The sequence below is a fragment of the Jaculus jaculus genome, chromosome 5 (genome assembly GCF_020740685.1).
Source record: "Jaculus jaculus isolate mJacJac1 chromosome 5, mJacJac1.mat.Y.cur, whole genome shotgun sequence".
NCBI lineage: Eukaryota > Metazoa > Chordata > Mammalia > Rodentia > Dipodidae > Jaculus > Jaculus jaculus.
In genome coordinates this window covers 159,202,355-159,225,306 of record NC_059106.1, presented here as the reverse complement: position 1 = coordinate 159,225,306, position 22,952 = coordinate 159,202,355, and the positions used below count along the sequence as shown (strand labels likewise).

The window sequence follows — 22,952 nt, the reverse complement described above, 5'->3', positions numbered from 1 at the left end:
AATGCCCAGGGTGAGGGAAGCAAGGTGAGGGAAGCCTCTTTAAAGGCAGGAATGAATTGCCCAGACACCACACGCCTGAGTCCCATGGTGGGAGGCTGGCCTCTGCCATCTCTAGTATAATGACATTTTGATGGGGCACAAGGAGGAAAAATCAAGAGGCCCAGCTCTCCTGTCCAGGCCCATGTGAGTGCCTCTTCCAGTTTCCAATTGACAGTGACACTTACTGTCCACCCAGGGGCCCACACTGTACTCATTCCTGGGTCCCCAGGAAGCTTTGCAGACCACCTGACCACCCCTTCTGGCTCCCGTGGGCCTGGTTTGCTGGAAATATTTGAGCATATCCAGGCTGCACCTTCCTGCCTATTCACTCTTAGTGGGGCACCCAGGGAGCGGCTTTAGGGAAGTCTGTGTGGAGAGGGAGCTGGGGGTGTGGGGGGACCGCCATGGAGGCCCTGCCTCTGCATGTAGCAGGAAATTTCACTTGGGCTGTGGGTTTGCAGCTGCACCCAATTTCCTGTTGAAGGGGCGAGCTGCTAAGCTCCAGGGCCCACTTGACTGCCTCTCAGACCTGCCAGGGGGTCAGGCTTACAGGAAGGCAGGGCGTTCTGATCACCCTGGGAGGGTATCTTTCCTGGCTGTCCTATCGTGCTCAGCCTGTGGCCTACAGGCAATGAGCGAACCAGTTCTTTCCCATATTCCTCCCAGAATATGCTGTGCACACGGCTGTGGTGTGGCTTATCTGCAGAGTAGTTCTGTTATAAAAACAGAAACCTAAATTAGCCGCGTCACCAGCCCTACTACCACCACCCAGTGTCCTGGCCATCCAAGTGGCTGCAGAAGGTGGGTGGGTGCTGGGGCCCAGCCTTGCCGAGCACCCGGGGCCAGTGTGATGAAGGCACCCTAGTGTGCTATGGGGAGAATGGTTCTGCTTCTCCTCGGCTGCCATCCCAAGGGGCATTTTCCAACAAGCCCACGTTGGGGGTGAGGGGAGAGGGAGGGGCAAGATAAGGGAAGCCCACGTTTAGAAACTCCACAATACATTTTCTGATCTCTTCCCCCCTCCCTCCTTCCCTGCCTTCCTCCTCCCCTTCTTCCCTCCCCACCCGGTCCCCACAATAGGACATCGGCAGAAACTAGATGATCAGACCAAGCCGGGGAGCTTGTCCTTTTCCGAGAGGCTCAGTGAACTGGAACAGCTGCGGCGTACGGCCATGAGGGTCAGCCCGCACCACCCCGCCCCCACGCCCAACCCTCGGGCCTCCTTGAACCACTCCACTGCCTTTAACCCCCAGCCTCAGAGTCAGATGCAGGGTAAGTACCCGCCGGAGCCTGTTTCCCCTTGCCCTTGCCCTTGCCGGGGCCCCAGGAGCAAAGCCCACCCAGGCTAGCATGGACTCCTGGATGCTCCAAGGGAGCTCTCCAAGCCAGCGGCACTCCCTGGGAGCTTGTTAGAAGAGCAGTCTAGGCCTCCCCACTTGCTGAGTAAAATACGTGTTTGTTGCGAGCGCCCACGTTGAAAACCATCCTGTGTAGGATATGGGAGAAATATGGTTATGGATATTTGAGTGTGTGTGCGTGTGCATGTGCGTGCGTGTGTGTGTGTTCACACATGTCCCTTGGTATCTGTGGTATACTGATATTCTGGAGCCCATTTAGGTACTAAAATCCATGAGTGCTCAGGCCCCTTATATGAAATGGCCTTGTATTTGCATAAAACCTATGCATGTCTTCCTGTGTGATTTATCATCCTTAGAATACCAGTAATATCTAATGTGATGTACGTGTCATATAAACAGCTGCTACACATTGCTGAGGGAATCACAAGAAAAAAATACTGTACATTTTCAGCATAGGCACATTTAAGATATTGTCAACCTACCATTGCTTCACTCCTAGCGATAGGAGTACAGATCCAGAGAGCTACCTGTATGTAAACAAGTAAGGTTTATAAGTATTAGCTTTGGTACCCTATTTTGTTGTTTTTATTTATTTATTTGAGGGGGGGTTAGGTAGAGAAAGAGAGAGAGAATGGGCACACCAGGATCTTCAAGTGCTGCAATGCATGCGCCACCCTGTGTATCTGACTTACATGGGTCCTGGAGAATCGAACCTGGGTCCTTTGGCTTGGCAGGCAAGTGCTTTAACCACTAAGCCATCTCTCCAGCCCTATGCTATTTTCTTACCTACCCATTAGGGTTAAAGACACACACGCACGCACGCACGCACGCGCGCGCGCAGCAAGGTGAAGGTGAGAATGCTTCAGACTCTTCTGGCCTTCAGGCTAATTGTGGGGCTTGCAACGTATCTGTTATTTCTGTAACATTAATAGGAGGGATGTATGGATGCCATCACATCAAGCATAGTATTTTCAGATCAGTAAAGAATGTTGTCCCAGGCTGGGGAGATTGCTTAGTGGTTAAGGCACTTGCCTGAAAAGCCTATGGACCCTGGTTCAACTCCCCAAAGCCCACCTAAGCCAGAGGCACAAGGTGATGCACGCACACAAGGTTACACATGTGCATAGGGTGTCACATGCCTCTGGAGTTTGATTGCAGTGGCTGGAAGCCCTGGAGCACCAATTCTCTCTCTCATAAATTAATTAATTAATATAATGTCACCTTTGGCCTGTGAGGATAGTCACCCACTGCTAGCATGCTATAAAGAGTTCAATGACTGCCTTAAACCCCACTGTGCCAAATTACGTAATACACACAATTCATGAATGTGTTAGCGTCTGACATTATTAACTGTTTACTCTATGATACCATTTCTAATATCCCAAAGACAGTCATTTTCTCTGTGCCATTCAGGCCACAGCTGTGGATGTGAGCTGTGTTGCGGGATGTGCAGACAGCATCTGTTGACAGGGTTTCTGGGCCAAAGGCTCCCCTTTGGGGATGAGGTGCTCACAAACCATGCCCAAATCACCTATAGAGTGCAACAGACAGCTCATGTCACCAGGTATGGTGGTGCAAGCCTGTAATCACAGCACTTGGGAGGTGGAGGCAGGAGGATCATGGGTTCAAGGCCATCCTTGGTTATGTCATGAATTTGAGACAGCCTTAATGAACTACATGAGACTCTGTCCCCTGCCCACCAAAAACTCAAAAAAATGAAATACTATGTCATCTTTCAGTTATGTTTTTGTTTTTGAGGTAGGGTCTCACTCTATCTCATCCTGACCTGGAATTCACTATGGAGTCTCAGGGTAGCCTCTAACTCTTAACAGTCCTCCTACCTCTGCCTCCCGAGTTCTGGGATTAAAGGTGCGAGCCACCATGCCCGGCCTCAGTTGTACTTTGAGGGGAGGGTCTTTTACTTGAATGGAAAATTCTCAAAGAAATCCTCCCAGAATATGCTGTGCACATGGCTGTGATGTGGCTTATCTGCAGAGTAGTTCTGTTATAAAAACAGAAACCTAAATTAGCCTCTCTTCCTAGGTATATTTGTATTTGGTTCCTAGTGCTTAATAGTTACAATAATTAAAAATTCAGGGCTGGAGGGATGGCTTAGCGGTGAAACACTTGCCTGTGAAGCCTAAGGACCCCAGTTTGAAGCTTCATTCCCCAGGACCCACGTTAGCCAGATGCACAAGGGGGCGCACGTGTCTGGAGTTCATTTGCAGTGGCTGGAGGCCCTGGCGCGCCCATTCTCTCTCTGTCTCTCTGCCTCTTTCTCTCTGTGTCTGTTGCTCTCAAATAAATAAATAAAAATAAACAAAAAAATTTAAATGCACATTGATTTTAAAAGATCTTACACTGTGAATTAGTGTGGTGAATTAGAGGAAGTGCACCGTAAGTGACATAGGTTACATGGATGAGCTTACATGGCGGGACTATATTTTTCTGGTGAGAATAATAAGATTTCCAAAACGATTGCTCCATCTTGTGTTTCGGGTTATTTAAATTCACGCATGCCATCTCCAGGATGCTAGGTGGAAAATCAAAGGGACGACTTCTGTTCTCTTGGCCGATCCCTGTCGCACTGACTATTCACACTAAGTTGAGAGTGGCACTGGTCATTTTCTTACGGCTGTGAGGGCCAAGGCAAGGGGACAAACTGAAATTGTCACAACTGAAGTGCTGTTTCACACAGTTTGTATGGACAGGGTTTGATCTGATTTCACTTTTCATCCTACACGCTCGTCTTCTAGAAAAACTCGGGGATGGGGAGGATGACAAGGACGATGCTCAGTGAATTCCTTAGCCTACGTGCGCATCCCCTCTCGGGTGGAGGTTTCACCATGGATGGGTCGCCAAGTGTCTTCAGTTCTTCTCAGCTCTATGTGCTTCGCAGAATGTTAGCTTGAACACGAGCCTCATCCCTTTCCTGTTTCTTTACATGCTTGTTTACTTCTGTGACATCTGAGCAATAACATGCTTTTAGAGTGTCATGCGGCTTGGTCATTACCCTAAAAAATGTGTTAACCAGATTGGCAAGGTTCTTTCTCTCCAAAGCATGGATCTGACATTCACTTCTTCGCTTGTAAAATGACATGAACTAAACTTCAGAAACATCTGTCCATGATACTCATGTAAAACTTTCCCCTCACTCTTTCCTTTTCTTTTTTCTGTAAGAAAATGCTTTGTTATGTAAGGCAAGCTTTCATTAGAGCCTTGACCATTATTCTCTAGAAGTAATAATGCCTGAACGTCTCTTTCAGCCAAGTACTCTGCTGTGCTCGTAACATGAGGAAAATTGTTAGTTTCCAGGCTTAGCCCTTGAGTGTCCACGTTGCCATTAAGATGGCACTTTGGGGCACTTAGCAAGTGTTTATGGCTCTCTGACCTAGCAACTGTAGTTTTAAAACTAACCCAGAAGTAGTCAGGACAGCCCGGGAGCAGTACTCTTCGGCCATGGAAATGTTTTCTGTTTTTATAGAGATGTCAGTGACTGGGGGGTTGAGAGAGACAGCCAGAGGCTTCCAGAGAGGCAGAGGCCGCTCAGCTGGGAGCCCTTCAAGAGAGTGCAGCTGCGTCCCTTAGCACTGCCAGCAAGAAACCATGCCCATAGGACAGCACTTTTACTTGTCTAGGATGAGATATTCTCAGGAAACACACAAAAGAGACATCCCGGATGCTCTGCAGCAAGGTGCAGCTGGAGAAGGGGGCAGGTTGCCATGCCACCAAACCACTGTTTATTTGTTGAGGTTTTAACTTTGAAAGGGCTGAAGTTAATTTCAACTTCCCTTTTTACCAGGTCTTAATTAAAACTGAACAGAAAACCATTTGGTTGTAGCTACATGTTTAGGCAGGTCAGGACTCCAATGTTAACTCCTTTTTTTAAAAAAAAAAAAAAAGCTATTTATTTATTTATTTAACAGAGAAAGAGGGAGAGAGAGAGAGGGAGAATGGGAGCGCCAGGGCCTCCAGCCACTGCAAACAAACTCCAGACGCGTGCGCCCCCTTGTGCATCTGGCTAACGTGGGTCCTGGGGAATTGAATCTGGGTCCTTTGGCTTTGCAGGCAAGTGCCTTAACCACAAAGCCATCTCTCTAGCCCCAGTGTTAACTCTTACGTTTATCTCAGAGTTTTTCTATAGTCCTTTTGCAGTAGGGCTATGGGGCAGATTTTAGACGTCTAGGGATACCCATGCCTGCTTTGACAACCAAAACGAGTAGTTTTAAGTTACGCCTTTCTAGGAAGATGAGGTTAGAGTGATGGATGGTGATGCAGAAAGCCATCAAGCCGGTGTCACTCTCCTTGTGTGTATCAGCTGCTGTAAACATCTCTCATTGAGTCTGAGCTCATTCGCTGGACTCAATCTGCTGTATTCCGGCAAGGCTCAGACCTTTGGCATACATTGTTCTATTCTCTCAACCATGCTGCAGTATGGTTTATAGACGCAGACTTTGACTTCACTGCTCAGAGGTTAACTAATGCCCTTCATCTTCAACATCACTAAGTGGTCAACCTGAACTCAAACTCAGATCTTTCTGGTGGCAGAGCCAAGGCAGGTGGGCTAGAAGGCTCTCCCAAGTCTTGGGTTCTTGAGTCAAGGACTAATTAGCTGCGGAGCTAATTGGTATTGAGAAGAATCCTAGTTGCCAATGGCGAGGGTATTAGTGTTGGGCTGGCCAGTGCTGGTTGACTGTGCCCTGCTGAGACTAAGTGGTGATGGCAATGGTAAATGAGCTGTGCGGGGTGTCTTACTAAACGGTCTCCTTTACATACATGTATGTTTGTCTGTGAAGATAGGGGACAAAAAGCTCAACTGAAGAGTGACTATCTGAGCATGTGAAAATTGGGTGATCTACCTGGGGAAGAGGGCTTCAGGCCACTCACGTTCCCTAGAGCAACTGCCACCTACATGAAGGAGCCTTTCATGTGGGATGGAGTTTCACCAAGACCTTCTCCTCAGGCCCCATCTGATCAACCTGGAGGAGGAGGGTGAGTGCCTCAATTTAAAAGTTCCATGTGGCCAAGAGAGGTCTTGAGCTCTCAGATTGCCTCAACTTTTAGTTTTCTAAGTGATTCTGCCTTGATGGTTCTATTCTCCCCAAAATTAGCTACTCTGGAAAAACTGCATTCTTCTGCTACTGTTGGCAAAGTTCTTTGAGGTGCTGAATCGATATGGTTCTAGTTGGTGGGGGTAACGATGTCAGCCTGATGCACTTTACCTACTGAATGAGCAAAGCAAAGAAAATCTTTCCATCTTCCTGGAGGAGGTAAACCCATGTCCAGGGAGCAATGCCAGATGAGGAGATGAGGCCTGGCTACCTCTTGTCTGTGTGCCCCCCACCACCACCATGCACCCGACAATGTAGATAGCTCAGAGGAACTGAATGGGACATGGAGACCCTTTCCCAGCCTTGGGGTAAGACATACAAGTGCAAAGCACTGTGTGAGGGGCTCTCTCTCTCTCTCTCTATCTCTCTCTCTCTTTCTTCTTTCCTTCTTCCCTCCCTCCTTCAATGGGATGGATGCACACATGCACACACATACACATACACACATCTCTTCACTTCTAGCAATTCCAGAAGGTGAATGGGTATTAATTACATTGGCATTAGATGCTACAGTCAACACCAGAGATTCTGATGTGTGAATCTGAAAATGGTCATTTCACGGCTACAAGAAAGCCAAATGCTCCGTGTGAGAATCAACACGTAACGCTTCCTTGTAACACGGAAGTGAATGATTATTCCTTCAAAATGACTGATGCAAGCTTGGCAGGGTTCTAGAACCTATGGATGACATCAGAATCTTACACGGGCAATGAACTTAATCAGGTGTTCCCATGAATAAAGAGACAGGGAGGGAGGGAAAGGAGAGACGAGAAAAGGCAGAGGGATGAGTGCAGAATGCAGAGCCCCTGTGGGTGCTGTAGGGCTTTGGGCTGGAGACTTAACTTCCTGAAGTCTGTTTCCCCACGTTCCAAGTGAGGATAATAGTTGTTCCTCCAGGTCTGAGGAGCACGGGAGGGTAGTACCACACAGAGCGACCCTTCGGAGATGCTGTGAGGATCTGTTCACAGTACCGAGGCTGTTGATTTTCTGTGACTACTCCAACACAATACTACACAATTAGTGCCTCAAGACAGCAGAAATAAATGTTCTCTCAGCTGGAGGCCAGAAGGCCTACATCAAGGGGTCACAGCCTTCCTCCCTCTACAGGCCCGGTTCTTGCCTCTTCTAACCTTTGCTGGCTCCAGCACACGTCGGCTTGTGGCTGCATCATACTTCTCTCTGTCTCTCCTTTCCACTCTTTTATCATTTTTTTTACATTTTTCATACATACATATACTGTGCATAAGCATGTTCCCACCCTCCATCCCTTACTCTTCCATTTCTCACTTCTACCCGCTCCCGACTGCCCCTTGTTCCCCTACATAGTTCCGTTTCTACGCTCATGTTACTTTCATGTGCTCATAACTTTCTGCAACTGTATAAAATCTAAATACCACCAATGAGAGAAAACATGTTATTTGTTTTTCTGTGATTGATTTAATTTGCTTAATACCATTATCTTCAGTTCCGCCCATTTTCCTGCAAATGGCATAACTTCATTTTTTGTAGCCGAAAAAAACCATTCCCTTGTGAATACAGACCACATTTTCTTCTGCTTCTCTGTTGTTGGTTCCATAGTTCAGTGGTTGTGACTAGTTCTGCACTCAACATGGATGTGCAGATGTCTCTGTGATGTGCTGACGTAGAGTCCTTCGAGGTAAATACCCAGGAGCGGTAGATGGGTTGTAGGTAGATCCACCTTCAGTTTTCTGAGAAACCCTGATGCTGATTTCCACAGTAGCTTACACTGCAGCTGGGGCAGGGTCCCTGGTGCCCGCATGCTCATCAGCATTTGGTCTGTTCTCGTTTTCCTAATGCCCGCCATTCTGGCTGGGGTAAGACAGATTCTCAGCGTTCTGGTGAATTGCATTTCTCTAATGGCTAGTGAGCCTGAACACTTTTTCATGCTTATTGGCCATTTGTGTTTCATCGTTTGAGAGCTGCTCATTTCATTAGCCCATTTATTGATGAGCTTACGTGATTTCTTGTTCAGTTTTTGAGTTCTTTGTATTTTCTAGTATTCATTTTCCACCAGATGTGTAGCTAGTAAAGATTTTCTCTGCTCCATACATCATCTCGTCATGGGATTGTTTCCTTTGCTGTAGAGAAGCTTTTTGATTTGTGAGGTTCTGTTTGTCAATTGTTGGCCACTATTTCCCGAGCAAATGGAGTGCAAGTAACAAAGCTCTTGCCTTGCCTATGCCTATATTTTGAAGGGTTTTTCCTCTTAACAGTTTCAGGTTTGTTCAGGTTTCAGGTGTTTTGAATGTTGCTCAATGATAAAGGATTTGCCTAGGTCCAAGATCCAATCCCTAGTACCACAAATTATATACACATAGTTTTTTCAAGGTAGGGTCTCGCTCTAGCCTAGGCTGACCTGGAATTCACCATGTAGTCACAGGCTGGCCTCAAACTCAGTGATCCTACCTCTGCCTTCCGAGAGCTGGGATTAAAGGTGTGCGCCACCACACCTGGCAATTAACAGTAATAGTTTAAAACAGTATGGGGCCTTGGGAGATGGCTCAGTGGATAAAGTGCTGGTCGTGGACCCTAGTTTGGATCCACAGCACTCACATAAAAGTCAGGCATGGCAGAATACACCTGTATTCCCAGTGCTACACAGGCAGACACAGCAGGATCCCTAGGACTTGCTGACTAGCTCTTCTACTGGGTGAAGAATGGGTGAACTAGGTTGAAAGAAAGACCCTAGCATAGAAAGTAAGGTGGAAAGTGATTGAGGAAGACACTCAATGCCTACACACACACACACACACACACACACACACACACATACACACACACACCTGAACACACATATACCCAGTCATATATGTGTATACACACTGACTACACACACACACACTATATATATATTTGTGTGTATGTGTGTGTGTGTATATATATATATATATTGAACAATACAAGCTCACATGTGTATGAGAGAGAGAGAGACCTTGTGGCACAGTGGTATCACATCTAACTGTCTTTAGGTGTCTTTCCCTCTTTCTTTTGTGAGAATGCATGCCTTTGGAGTTAGATAATTCATGATGATCTCAAAGTCCTTCACTTAATTACATCTGCAAAGCCTCTTTTTACCAAGTAGGCCTGCAGTCATGGTCTGCAGGTTAGAGTATGAACCTGTCTTTTCTGGGGCCACCACTCAAGCCTCCTAGGATAACTGCAAAGGATGGGTGGGACTCATCCCAGTACATCCACACGTATCTTCCCCCGTCCATCCCACAGAACAGATCCAGGGTCCAGGGACATGTAAGCTCAGCACCTCAGGCCTGTGCCCCAAACATGTTTTCTGGCTGCTGGCATCTCAGCTCATTGTGGCTAGAATCTAGTGTTACAGCACTTTCTTCTCTTGGTCAGGATGAGAACAGCTATCTCTCAGCGTTTTCTAGAGTACCCATACAAACAGCACCAGGGGTTCTCAGCAGTGGTACAGAGGTGGAGCCTCTCCCTGTGTCTAAGGGGTCAGGCCAGAACGGAAGATGGGAAACCACTTGCCCCAGCCTCCAAAAGCTCCATGGCAGCATACCCGGCGGTAAGGGGAGACACAGAGAATGGCATGAAGACCAGAGGCAGCCAGTTGGGATGGACTCAAGAATTTGACCTCCCTGACCAAGCTAGACATCTCTCTGTTGTCTGAAAGAAACAAGTGCTGCAGGGGACACTGACAACCGGCCACTGCAAAAGGACGGTGATTTTTGCTTTGCATAGCTCATTATGTCAAGTTGACAAATCACCTGAAAATAGCCTTCCAAATTTAGATATTTAAAAAAGAAACTGACTGTGGCCATGAAGTCATCTCAAAGTTGAACCAAAGCGCGGACCGAGAGAAGAGCACTGCCGGCCGGCTGGCCGGGAGGAAGCACACGTCTGCTGACAAAGGAATTCTGCACCCCACTGGCTGCTTTGACTGTCTCCCCTCTCACTATGCAACACAAATGCAGGGCCACTTGGATTTGGTTATTTTAGGTTTCTTTGTGGATTTCCAGTAAGTGGAAGGACATGCACTTCCTTATTTCCCTCTGGTCCTCAGGACACCCCAACCTGACTAGGCAGACATGGACCGAGAAATAGAGCATGTCACCTTATGGACAACAGTCATAGTTGAGGCTGGGTTATACGGGGTTTTCACATTTCTCTTTCAAAGCTTCAACCCCACACAGACTTTTATTATCATCATTGAACAATTGCCTTCAAAGAAGTAGAACAGCCCAATTGTTATGGAGATTAAAGACACCGATTGCAAAACTCCTGCAAATAAAATCTCCACTGACAAACCCAGTCTCTTTCCATAGACTTTTCTTCCATAATCTCTTTCTGGCAGCACACTTCATGTTTTGATGCTAGAGATTTAGTTACCAGCCACAGTAAATACAACAAAATAATAATTTGAAAGAAAAAAAAAAAACAGAAAAGAACTCACCCTAAAAACAAACATTGGTCAGTCATGTGTAGTTTTATGCCTCTCTGTACACTCCCAAGAACTGAGGGGGTGGGGAATGCCACTCTTCCCATCCCGGGGATTTCTGATGAGCAGGCCACTCAAATTCTTCAGGTTGGGTTTTAACCTGTCCAGGCTTTCATGGCAGCATGGAACCGAACGCTTCCCATTTGAAAATCAGAAGCATTTTCAAGAGCAAACAGAGCCCTGGGAGTAAGCGCCAGAGGAGATAGGAGAGCCAGGGCTGAAAAGACCCGTTCCCTCAGGCCCAGGGCAAAAGGCTATATTGTCCCTGATTGTTTGGTATGACCTTCAGGGTATGTTCAGGGTTTAGAACTCTCCAAATACAGATGGTGGGTGTGGAAACCCACCTTCCCGTTCTTATCTCCATAGAGCATGTCACAGGAGTGTGTGCGTGTGGTGTGCATGCAGGTATGTGCGTGTGGCGAACGGAGGCTGATTTCTCATCAGTGGCTCTCTACCTTATTTTTTGAGACAGGGTCTCACTTTGAACCTAGAGCTCACTGACACAGCTGGACTAGTTGTCCAACTAGCCCTAGAGATCCTCCTGCCTCCACCTTCCTAGCTCTGGGATTACCGGTGTGCACCCAGCTTCTATGTGGTTGCTCGCGTTTCAAGCCGTATCTCTATACTTGTGCAGCAAGTGCCTTTGCCCACTAAGGCATCTCCCCAGCCCCATTCCTCTCCTTAAAGATGACATTCCCGCTTTCCCTCGTGGAGGGAATCACGTGGGTAAAAGGGATCTATGGAGTGGCATGAAAGGACACTAGAAACTGAACCACCGTGTTTCTTCCACATGGGGACTTGGGTCACTGAAGCTGAGACTCTGAAAGTTAACACAATCCGTTCTGTTTAACAAGACCTGAACCCTATTGTTGACCAGCTTCTACGTGTGGGAGAGGAGGTGTTAGGGAACTTCCACTCTGAGGATTAGGAATGACACCTTTGGTGCTGTAAGAGCAGAGCCTCCCCAGGATCAGAAAGTCTGTGGGGCAGTGTAACCTTGGTTGGCAGTGACTCACCCACTGGGACAATCTCCCAGCATCATAAATTACCAAGTGCCACTGTGGAAGGAGTCCCCTTTACCCTATAGCTTGATGTGTTCAACTTGAGCCATTCCAAGACCAGATCCAAGACCGAGAGCTAATTCTCTTCCTCCTTACATGGTTTGGAAGGGCTGCTCTGGGAATTTTCAAGGATCATCTTAAAAGAAAAAGGGAGGAAGGAAAAATGTAACTAGAGACTGTGCTTCTTGGAGTTGCTGGTCATACAAGGGGAGCGAGCATGCTTGTTTTACGAAGCCCTCTGGGACGGCCGCTCTGTTGTGGCCACTCTCGCTCCATTAATGCATCTCTCTGCACATATCAGATGGCAAATTATATAATGATAAAGTTATTAAAGTATCTGTAAAAGTCAGCACACGCTCAAGGGCTTGACTCGGCCTTTCTGCCTGTCAAGTGGTTTATTTAGATGTCTCATCTCAAGGTCGGTTCATCTTCATCTGTACTCTGCTGTAAATTGCTCCCTCTGTGAAACAACCCTCAGTGCTTCTGCTGAAGTCTTAAGGATGAGCACAGAAGCCTTTGAGGCACGAGGGCCTCCGCTACAAAACTGCACCGCTCATTTGTGAGTGTCTCTGTAGCAGGGGTGTTCCTGGAAGCGTTGAGGCAACAGGATTGTCACGAGGGTGCTGGGCGTGGTGGCATACTCCTTCAACCCCAGCACTCACTCAGAAGGCTGAGATAGGAGGAACGCTGAGAGTTCAAGGCCAGCCTGAGACTACATAGTGAATTGCAGGTCAGCCTGGGCTAGAGTGAGATCCTACCTCAAAACAACAGCAGCAGCAGCAAAAAGATGACTGCTTCACACATTTACCAAAGGCTATAATTAAAGCGAGCCTAGCTCACATTGCTAGAATGGACTGGAGCTGGCCCTCTGAATCCCCACCACCCATAGGTAGGTCACAGGTGTGCACATCATAGATGGGGCAAGTGTTGTCTGGAAGGTTTGGCCATGTTGCCTGTTCTGTTTGCACGTGACCAGGTACTGCTTTCTTTACCCACTGCCAGGTGTCTCAAATGTCATAGGAGTAATTCACTGGGTGGGATTAAATTCTAACATTCCATGACTCTGTAAAACTGCATTCATTTCTGGTCACCTCTTAACATCTCAATGAAACCAACAGGGATGCCCCAGAGCTCCTCGCCTTGCTAGCTCTGATTAAAAGGTTGTTTTAAAGGGAGAGTTAATGTTTTCACTGTGACCCAGCTCTGAAAGCCTCTGAGCCCCCCTGTGATACTAAACAAGAGAGGTCCTTGCCCAGACATGGATCTATTAAATTTAATGTGATTTCCCACAAATTATAAAGCATGCCTTCAAAATTGAATTGTGTGAAATTATGGATGGTCAATTCAGGTGGAAGGGAAAGGAAATCTCGTTATTCTTATTCCAGAATCTCTTCCCGATTTCCTCATTTGATTCGTTCACGCCTTGGGGGGGGAGGGGCAGATGTATTGGTGGGTCTGTAAAGAATTTCTCTTATTTGTGAAACTTTCTTCTTGGATATTCGTGGCCCTCTTTGAGGAGGACACCATAGCCTGGTGATGTTACAGTAGAATATCAAATCCTCCAACCATCCATCCATCCTATCCTACCAACCCGAAGAGAACCAGTCTTCAAATCTGGTGGCCAGAAAGGACTCAGCGTAAATGTGGGAGTTCATCACGGGAGCCAAATGTGGATCCATGACAATGGATCTGTGTGGAGGATAATGGGAGCGGGCTCCAGAGTCCAAACCCCCGTGTTGTCCACTTCTGTCCTTTGGGCCACCATTTGTCAAATGGACAGAGGCCAGTAACCAACTAGATGTTTGTGAGGGTTGAAAGAGTTAACATGCATACAGCACGAAGAATGTGTGTTTTCTGTCACTCCTGCATAAAATCCCCCACCAATAAGGTGGAGACATAGACTTGCCAAATCTTTAACATGGAACCCATGTGCTTGGGACACATAAGAAGTGACCATGCCATTCTTGGTCAGTGTTCCTCTGTGCCCACTGTGGCACTGGTGGATTACCAGGGTATTTCACATGGGATCTGCCCCACGAGGCTCACAGTTACTCTGTAACAGTGACCTTCAGGTCTTGGTTTTCCTCAGGAGTGGTGACAGCCCCGGGGAGACTAGAGGGAACATGGTTTTTGTGGTATTTTCATTTGAATTTTGGTTCCTTGGGTAAACTCAGGCAGGGAAACCCACAGCTACTATGCCAGAGCAGCAGCTGCAGACAGGAATGTGTCTTCTTAGCACTGAAAGGGACCCTAAAAAGATCCCTCTTTTTCTTACATGAGACACCGGAGGCCCCAGTATGTCCACACTGACTCAGCTGATGGTGGTTCTAAGACTTCTGATACCTGCCCCGTCTCTTTTCATTCAAGTTTCTGTTGTCACGCTTCCCAAAGCTCAGCCTGATTCTGGCTTTCCCTGGATGGGGCTTTCTCCTCAAGGAGACGATGGTCTCCGTGGTTGGATTCAGTCTCGTGAGCTTCATTTCCATCTCCATATTTATTTTTTTTAATTTTTTTGTTTTATGTTTATTTATTTATTTGAAAGTGACAGACAGAGAAAGAGGCAGAGTGAGAGAGAATGGGCACACCAGGGCCTCCAGCCACTGCAAATGAACTCCAGACGCATGTCCCCCCTTGTGCATCTGGCTAACGTGGGTCCTGGGGAATCGAGCCTCGAACTGGGGTCCTTAGGCTTCACAGGCAAGCGCTTAACCGCTACGCCATCTCTCCAGCCCTGCATCTCCATATTTTAAAGAGCTGCATTTTCTGTTTAGTAGGGCAAGGATTTTTAAAACAAGGTAAGCTAGACTCTCTTTCTCAAAGCCACCCTCCATCTTTGCCAGCACCACCATGTGCCCCCAGCCTTGCCCCCTCTCCTGGAGGGTGGGGGCAGACAGCTGCAGCGAGCTCCGATGGGTCACTTCCTGAACACAGGGCCGCGGTGGGCAGTGGTCAGGGGTGACTTGACCCCTTCTGTTACTTGCTTGAATTGGACACATTCAGAACATGTGAATGGCCGCCTCTTTGGTGTTTTTTCACGAAGTGGCTACAGAAGGATTTCTTTGAACCAAGTTTCACCTTCCTGTGTGATTTTAAGTAAATACCTCCCTCTGCAGATTCCGCCCACAGGCCTGGCCCTTTAAGCCTGTTTGTGGCTGTCCGGCCAGAAGAAGGACAGCAAACAGGTGTGTGAGGGTGACAGAACCACAGCTGTGGGAACCACAGCGGCTCTGGCGCTGGCCGGCTGAGGCTGGGAGGGGTAGGAGGTGCTGAGTGACAGTCCCTTCGTCCCAGTTCAGGAAGTTGCTGCCAATTTCATGCCACTTACTCCCTGAAGAGTGAACAGCAATGAGAGTAAGCAAACGAGGGCCAGGGTCCACAGTGTCCCTGGGAAAACCATGTCCTCGTCCACAAATTCAGGGTCATGAATGACACAGCCACAGCTGCCCTGGATTGTCTCAAGAATTTGCAGAGATCAGATGCTCTCTACTCTTTCAGATGGCTCCCTTTATTGGCGTTCAACTCATTTTCCTTATTTCCAGATGATATTTACTTGATAGCTGGTCAAGGAAAAATGGGGCCTCAAAGACTTTCACCAATTTGCCCTATAGACCTGTCATCTACACCTTTACCACCCACACAGTGTGGCTCTTGACTTGTCATAACCACACGCCCGGAGCATTTGTGCCCTGGGCTTGCCTCAGTGGTCTGAAAGCCACAAATTTCTAAAGAAGCTAACGTTAGAGCTACGAAGGGCCATGCTGTGAAGTGACTTTTGCTTCTCAGACACAGATCCCTCAGAATCCTAGCATTTGGTGGCACTGAGAATTTTCTCCTGGCAGTAATAATTTCGGCAATTCTTACGGTTACTCAGAGCTTGTGACCATGGGAGATGAGTGAATCACAGAAAGCTAGACCATCATGGGGTGGCTGGGCTCCTTCCCTCAATTTAAGTAATGGGAAGCCCAGAGAGGTTAGGTGACTTGCCTCTGGTCACAGACAGAGCTCACAGTCAAGTGTTTGGCTTTCCTTTACAATGTCCCTGGCCTTGAACACATATATCTCGTATTTGAAAGCAGCAACGTGAACCATCCTGAGAAGTCCTTTCAAAACAACACTTAGGCAAAAGAGGGGCTGTTGGAACAAGATAGGACAAACCCCAGTGCGCCTCTGCACCCTGCTCCACCCAGTTTCTCATCTTTATATTACAAAAAAAAAAAAAAAAAAAGAAAGAAAGAAAGAAAGTCTCAAATAACCCAAACAGGCAGGGTCTGATCTGCAGACAGTCTGTAGGCACCTGCCCAAGAAGCTGCCGGCCGGCTGGTCCATCCTCCCCTGATTTATGTTGTGTGTGTTAAGCCTTAAATTGTTGAGTCTCTGGCTGGCTGCAGAGGTATTACTGGAGGGCTGGTGCATGTTTGCAGCTCACAGAGCTGGCTCTGGTGCTGGAGGTGTTGGCCCGGAATCAACTCCAATCTCACACCTGTCTGGGACAATGAGGGCCTTGTTAGCTGCATCTCCAGCTCGGGCTGCTTAGTTTTCACATTCAGAACTGGGAGGGAGGGGGACAGGAGAGGCCAAGGCAAGACTTGGGAAATACTGGGGTCAGCTGACTCCTGGATCCTTTCCCTCTTCTGTGGCCCCCACCCCCACCTTATGTTTGGAAATTTCAAAACAAGCAATACCAGCAGTAATCGTACGAAGGGAACTTTCTGCTGCACAAAGACAGGGAAGCCTGTTGTAGAATGAATCCCCAGCCATGGTGAAGTCCGGCAGCCCAGTGAAGAGGCAGAAGGAGGAAGGGCACAGACCCCTAGCTAATCCTAGTACTGGAACTTGGGTCCTTTCCCCCAGGACGGGTGTGTCCCTTCCGGTTCTTCCTCTGCTCTGCTAATGCTGCACCGAGGAACAGAAGTCACAGGGGACCCTTTGCCTCCAGCTCCGTATTGTTCATGGATGATGTGGAAACTGTCCCACCCCAGTGCTGTCTCATCTCCTGTAGTCACAGAGAACACAGCAGGTCACCAGCTCAGACATCAGGAGACCCAGAGAGCGGCAGCCATGAGCGGGAACTCTTCCGGGTCCAGGTTGGCACCCTTTGTGGCCAGTGTTTCTGAGGGAGCATTATTCAATCAAAGCCACCCTGAAATGACTCATTTTCATAGAACTGTATGAGGTGGAGGCTCACAACAAGGTCGAAGTTTCCCAGGGTTATGAAGCCACCCTTTGCTGCAGGATCCCATGGTGGGGAGTCTGTTCAGCGCACTTAATGGCTGTCTCCACATGCTGCTGCCATGCCTTGGGGACTTGGGCAGCTCACAAATCTCCCAGTGCCTTTCCCAGAAGGGAGGCCTCTTCCCAAGCCAACAGACACTGAGTGACAGTGGCCACTGCTGGCTCCCTTGCCCTCACAAAGAAACAGGTGGCCAGCCTTCTCACCTATAAACAGTTCATTTACACACCAAGCCCATGACACACTAGGAACGGCCGTAGAGGCACAAGAAGCACAACGCGGGACAGCGCATATGGTGTCGCCCTTGGAAATTGAGGACTTACCAGAGATGAGGGTGGGCCTTTTTGGTTTTTGTACCTTAAATCACTTGGGCTTTTTCTTTTTTTTTCTTTTTTTTTCGAGGTAGGGTCTCACTCTAGCCCAGGCTGACCTGGAATTCACTATGTAATCTAAGGATGGTCTTGAACTCACGGTGATCCTCCTACCTCTGCCTCCTGAGTGCTGGGATTAAAGGCGTGCACCACCATGCCCGGCTAGCTTCAATCACTTTGAACTCAGCAACCTTTGTATCTCTGTATGAATGTCAGCTGATGTCCCTCGAGGGACACAGGACAGCTTTTTAGCATTAAGCTGACTCAGTGTGAAGAGCCATGAGATACAGGTGTTCTGGGGGACTTCTGGCTGCCTTTTGTCCTAAGTGAGGTGACCTTGACTGCCAACATGGGTGGAGACCCTTGGCCTTTCCCTATTGATACCTTGGCCTTCAGAGACCACTGTGAAGCCTCCCTCGGCCCTTGTCCTGGTCAGTCTCACATGTGAGGAAGCAGTCATCGATTTTGGAAGCCAAGCCAGATGCCTCCCAGCAGTCTTTTTTTGCCATGACTTTGTCCCCCGCCAGGCCATGCTAGGAAACGACCCACACTCAAGCTGCCCAGCAGGAGGGAGGCTGGGACGCTGAGTGGCTGAGAGCCTGGTTTCTTGCCTGCTCCCCCCCCCCCGCCCCTGCTCTAGCCTCTGAGTAGCTGCCTGCCCACAAGCCTTGGGTTGTGCTGGTTGCCTATCCAAAAAGCCCCTTCCTACTGCCCCCCCCCTCCCAAAATTCCATCATTCTTTAGTACACCTCATCCTTCATATGGAGAAACAAACTGAACTCTCTTCCCAGCAACTCTCTTCCCAACTCCTACATCTGCCTGATGGTCCCTCTCCCCCTACCTGTCCTCTGTCAGACCAGTGAGGGCACACTGACTATCATGGTGAGAGCCAGTAAGTCAAAACTGGCAACTCATTGAGGGTGCCCCTGCCCCAGCTTCTGCTTTTCCAGAACATTCCAACTCTAAGACCAGCGAATCAGCAGAGTTCTAGGTGTCTTTGAACCGTCTCTTCCACTTCTTTGGACCCTTTCCCACCACCAGGAGCCCAGATGTCCAGGCAAGGGGCCAGCAACAGTGCTTGAAGAAGGGATTTTATGTTCTCAAGACAACAGGTCGCAGCTGGGCATATAAAGGTTTGAAGCCCACTTTCAAAACTTGACGCTGCCAATGACGTCCTTCCTCCCGGAAGAGCGACTCTCGGGCAGGGCCTTTGTTTCTTTGCTATGCTTAATCCATCCTTTCCCTGACGCCCCAATGCCAGCTAGAAGACTACTGGTGCCACTCACACTCCTCCCTGGGCCCTTCCCCTTCACTGCTGTGACCTCCAGGGAGAAACATGGGAAGTCTCTGAGCCTCTTGACTTTCTGGCCCCATGACTTTTTTTTTTTTAATATTTTTTTGTTCATTTTTTATTTATTTATTTGAGAGTGACAGACAGAGAGAAAGACAGATAGAGGGAGAGAGAGAGAATGGGTGTGCCAGGGCTTCCAGCCACTGCAACCGAACTCCAGATGCGTGCGCCCCTTTGTGCATCTGGCTAACGTGGGACCTGGGGAACCGAGCCTCGAACCGGGGTCCTTAGGCTTCACAGGCAAGCGCTTAACCGCTAAGCCATCTCTCCAGCCCTGGCCCCATGACTTTTATAGCCATTTGTTCACAGGGGCAGAGGCATGCTGGGCCACCCTTCTTTTTGCTGTTTACTGCAAATGGCCCATGTGCACCCTCTTCTGCCTTCCTTCCTTCCTCCAGACAGCTCAGCCTCACCTGAGGCCACCTTCCACACTCCTGACCTGGCTCACACATTTAAGAGCCCTAGACCCCAAGGTGAGACTGTCTTTATCTAGCATTTCCCAGGAATCCCAGCCCCTACTTAGTGCTGCTGCCTGGCCACCAGTCTGCTTCCTGTGCCCCTTTCTTGTCTCCTTTCCGGTCCACATTACCAGATGCTTCCAGCACTCTTCGGGGGCCACCTTTCTAAGCTATCTCACTTTGCTGTCCCTCCTGCCTTCCAGGGCACACATGGCCCCACCTCTACCATGCTCATGTCTCCTGCCAACCATGGAAGTAAGAGATGACCTCCCACCCCCCTCCCCCACCCCCGTCTCCTCTAGTGAGTCTCCTTCTCTGCTGGGGGGGATGGAAAACCATTTCAACATCTCTGTCCTCACACTGTTGTCTGAAAAAAAAAAAAAAAATCAGCCTGTGGACCCACAGCGTGAAGCCTCTGCAAAGACCTCTACTTGGCCATTCTTGCCCTTTTGGCTGCTCTGTCTCCTCCCTCCCCACCCCCTGGTTCTTCACAGGCTCTTTTGTTCAAATCAAGGGGAAAGTGCTTTGGACTTACAGTTGAGACTGGTATGCTTTATTTCTTAATTTAAAGAAGACAGGAAGTTCCTGTTTTTTGGAAAGGTTGTTCATTTCCAAAGTTAGTTACAGAGCCAATCAGCTATAGGATGATTTAAGGTACACAATACAAAAAAATAATAAACCAATGAGAGAGATAGTCAGAGAATACAAAGGGAGATGTTATAATAGGCTTTTGTTGGTACTTGCATCTTCTTGTTGAAAAACAGAGCAAAGACCCTGAGGTGCTGAGGTGCGGACAGAATCTGATGTTATCAGCCCCCAGAAATCCTGCCTGGAGTCCGGTGGCAGGCAGGCTCCAGAGCTCCAAACGACCACAGCAACTGGTCCTGCTCAGTACAAACGGTGCTTTCAGTCGTTGGTAAACAGCCTGCGCCTCAGGGCTCAAATCCTTCAAAAGTTTGCCTAGGTAATTGCGTTTCATTGCTGTCTGGCCTGTGCTCATCAGTCTAATCTGGACGTTCAGACAGCCAGGCCAAAGCTTGCGAGACTGGAGGGGAGCAAGCTCGTGAATTTAATCCACTTGAAAGACAGACTAATACAAGTGCAGCTAACTCATTATTTTAAGTGATGTGAGCAGAAAAGGGTATGGCACTTTCCATAAAGGGTTTGAAAGCAGCACGTTGCTTCACTTGGCAGTTTAAAGCCATTAGAAAGATGGGCACAAGGAGGGTGACAATGTGATCCCTCTTGCTGTCCCTCTGTCTCAGGAAGCCTGGCTCCTTCCCCTGACCACCCTGGAAACAGAGCTGAAAATGGTCCCTTCCTTCCCTAGTTTTAAGTGTGGGTTATTCATGAATCATAGCAACAGACATGAGCTTTTATTTGAAATCTTGGGGTTTCCTGGGTTTGGCTTCAGGGCGCAAAGCAAATATAAATGGAAGAGAGAATTCTGAGTGAGCCCAGAAAGCCCAGTCATGCCAGACCTACAGGTGGAAAAGCTACCACTCCGCAACCCCATCCCACCTATCCCTGGCGATGTATTTCTAGATTGTTTTTGTAGTTTCCATTTTACCAGTATGGATGGATGGGAGCAGGGGAAGGTTTCTCATAGTCACATGGGAGTAACAGTTACCTACAAAGAGTTAGGGTCCATCCACCTGTCCTGGGGAGCAGAGAGTCCCTTAATTTCAGCCCCATGGCTTCATCCTAGCCAGGGCTGCCATGGGAAGTCTTCTCAGAGGTGACTTTCTGCCCCTCCATTCCATGAGTTGTTGGAATGAAACCTCAGAAATGTTGATTGGGATTTGTATCATTATCTACTTACACATGAGTCATGTCCTGGAAGCTCAGGAGGGGCAAGTGCCGGCCTGTCCCTTCCCAGGTGGCAAAGCTGGTGGTCAGCTTAGGAGCAATCTTGTTGTTGGTCGTTGACACCTGTGGCTTACCCAGGGCTGGGTGTGCCAGCTCAGGTCTGGATGCCAGGCATAAGACTGTGCAAAGCAGTTGCCTTGGGCTGGAGATGGCTTAGCGGTTAAGTGCTTGTCTGTGAAACCTAAGAACACCAGTTCAAGGCTCGATTCCCCAGAACCCATGCAAGCCAGATGCAGAAGGTGGCGCATGCATTTGGAGTTCATTTGCAGTGGCTGGAGGCCCTGGCGCACCCATACTCTGTCTCTCTCAAATAATATATATATATTTTAAAGCAGCTGCCTCCACCCCAGTGTGGGGGATGGAGTTCTCCCTGGGTGTATGGTGACTACAGCTGCCCCTGGATTCCCACTAGGCCTCTGGAAGTTGTCCACCTCACTCGACATTTCACACCACTCAGTTCATGTGTGCTCCACCCCGGCCACCAGGCCACATGACATGTTTCCCAATCAAAGGCACACCTCTAGAAACCTACCTTCTGCGTTGTCACCACAGTCGGGCATGGCAACAGACCACTGTGGCAAGTGTGGCCTTCTCTGGGCCAGGAGCCTGTTGACATCTGAAGCACCACTGACACTTAGGAAGCTCTGCGGTGGTCCCACCTTTCACACTACAGGATGCAAAGTAGCATCCTTGGTCTCCACCCACCGAGTGCCACTCTCACTCCTCTGGCTCTAAGCAAGACACACCTAAGCCATCTCCAGATATTGCTCAAAAAGAAAGAAAAAAAAAAAACTAGAGCAAAATTCACCCATGTGACAACTGCTGGGTTATATCACCCTGGGAAATTCACAAGTCTTTAGTCACCATACCCAGGATCACAATGTTTGGAACCTATGAGTTTCTCTATAGCATAAATTGGTTTGACTTCTTTAAGTCTCTGTCCTCCATGATCCACCCCTTCTCTTGAGCAGGTTTCAGAATTGTCTGCTCCCTCAGCCTGTGCATTTAACTTCTTTTTAAGTTCTTCCATTTGAGCCCAAGTCACTAAAACCCTATGGGTTCTATGCGGAAGACTGCCTTGACCTTGTAAATCAAAGCAGCTCTCTGGAGGGAGGCTTCCCACTGCTGGGCTCAGCTCGGTATCATCTTTCTCAGGGTGACCTCATCTATTAAAGTATGAAGGTTGTATTTGAAATGCCATTTACTTTCTCTAAGTCAATAAATGAAGCTGTAGATCTTTAGATCATCAGAGGTCTGCTTAGTACCAGAAGTTTTTCTCTGTGCAGATGTGTCATTTTTGTGTGTGTTTTTTAAATTGAGATCTGTGTTGGAGTTTAAAAGAATTCCGGCAGATTTCCGTTTGCCTTTCTGAATCAGAGTGTGGGGTAGTATTCCTCTGCGAATGGAGATTGCCCCCAGATGAATCTGACTTTATTAGTTTATGTCCTTTGTTCAGAGCACCGGGGATGAGCTTATGAAAGCACGCATGGCTCTTATCTTCAAAGGCCTCCTTTGCGCTACAGACTCCACCTCGGCGACCTGTGTTAGTAATCTACTGCAGTCCCAATTAGTTCACATCAAGGTCGATTCTTTGGGGGTGTGCAAAAGGGCTGCAAACAAG

At 48.3% G+C, this 22,952-nt stretch overlaps 1 protein-coding gene across 3 annotated transcripts in view; it reads left to right on the top strand.

Annotated features, from left to right (window-relative positions):
- Positions 1-22,952, top strand: part of Runx1 (RUNX family transcription factor 1) — a 100,325-nt gene that overhangs the window by 57,084 nt on the left and 20,289 nt on the right. For 2 of the 3 annotated variants that reach the window (XM_045151216.1, XM_004654467.2), the window contains one exon: positions 1,120-1,311. The exons of the other annotated variant lie outside the window; for it this stretch is intronic. In XM_045151216.1, coding sequence (XP_045007151.1) covers positions 1,120-1,311 — 192 coding nt within the window. The remainder of the gene's footprint in view (positions 1-1,119; positions 1,312-22,952) is intronic. 3 annotated transcript variants of the gene reach the window in all.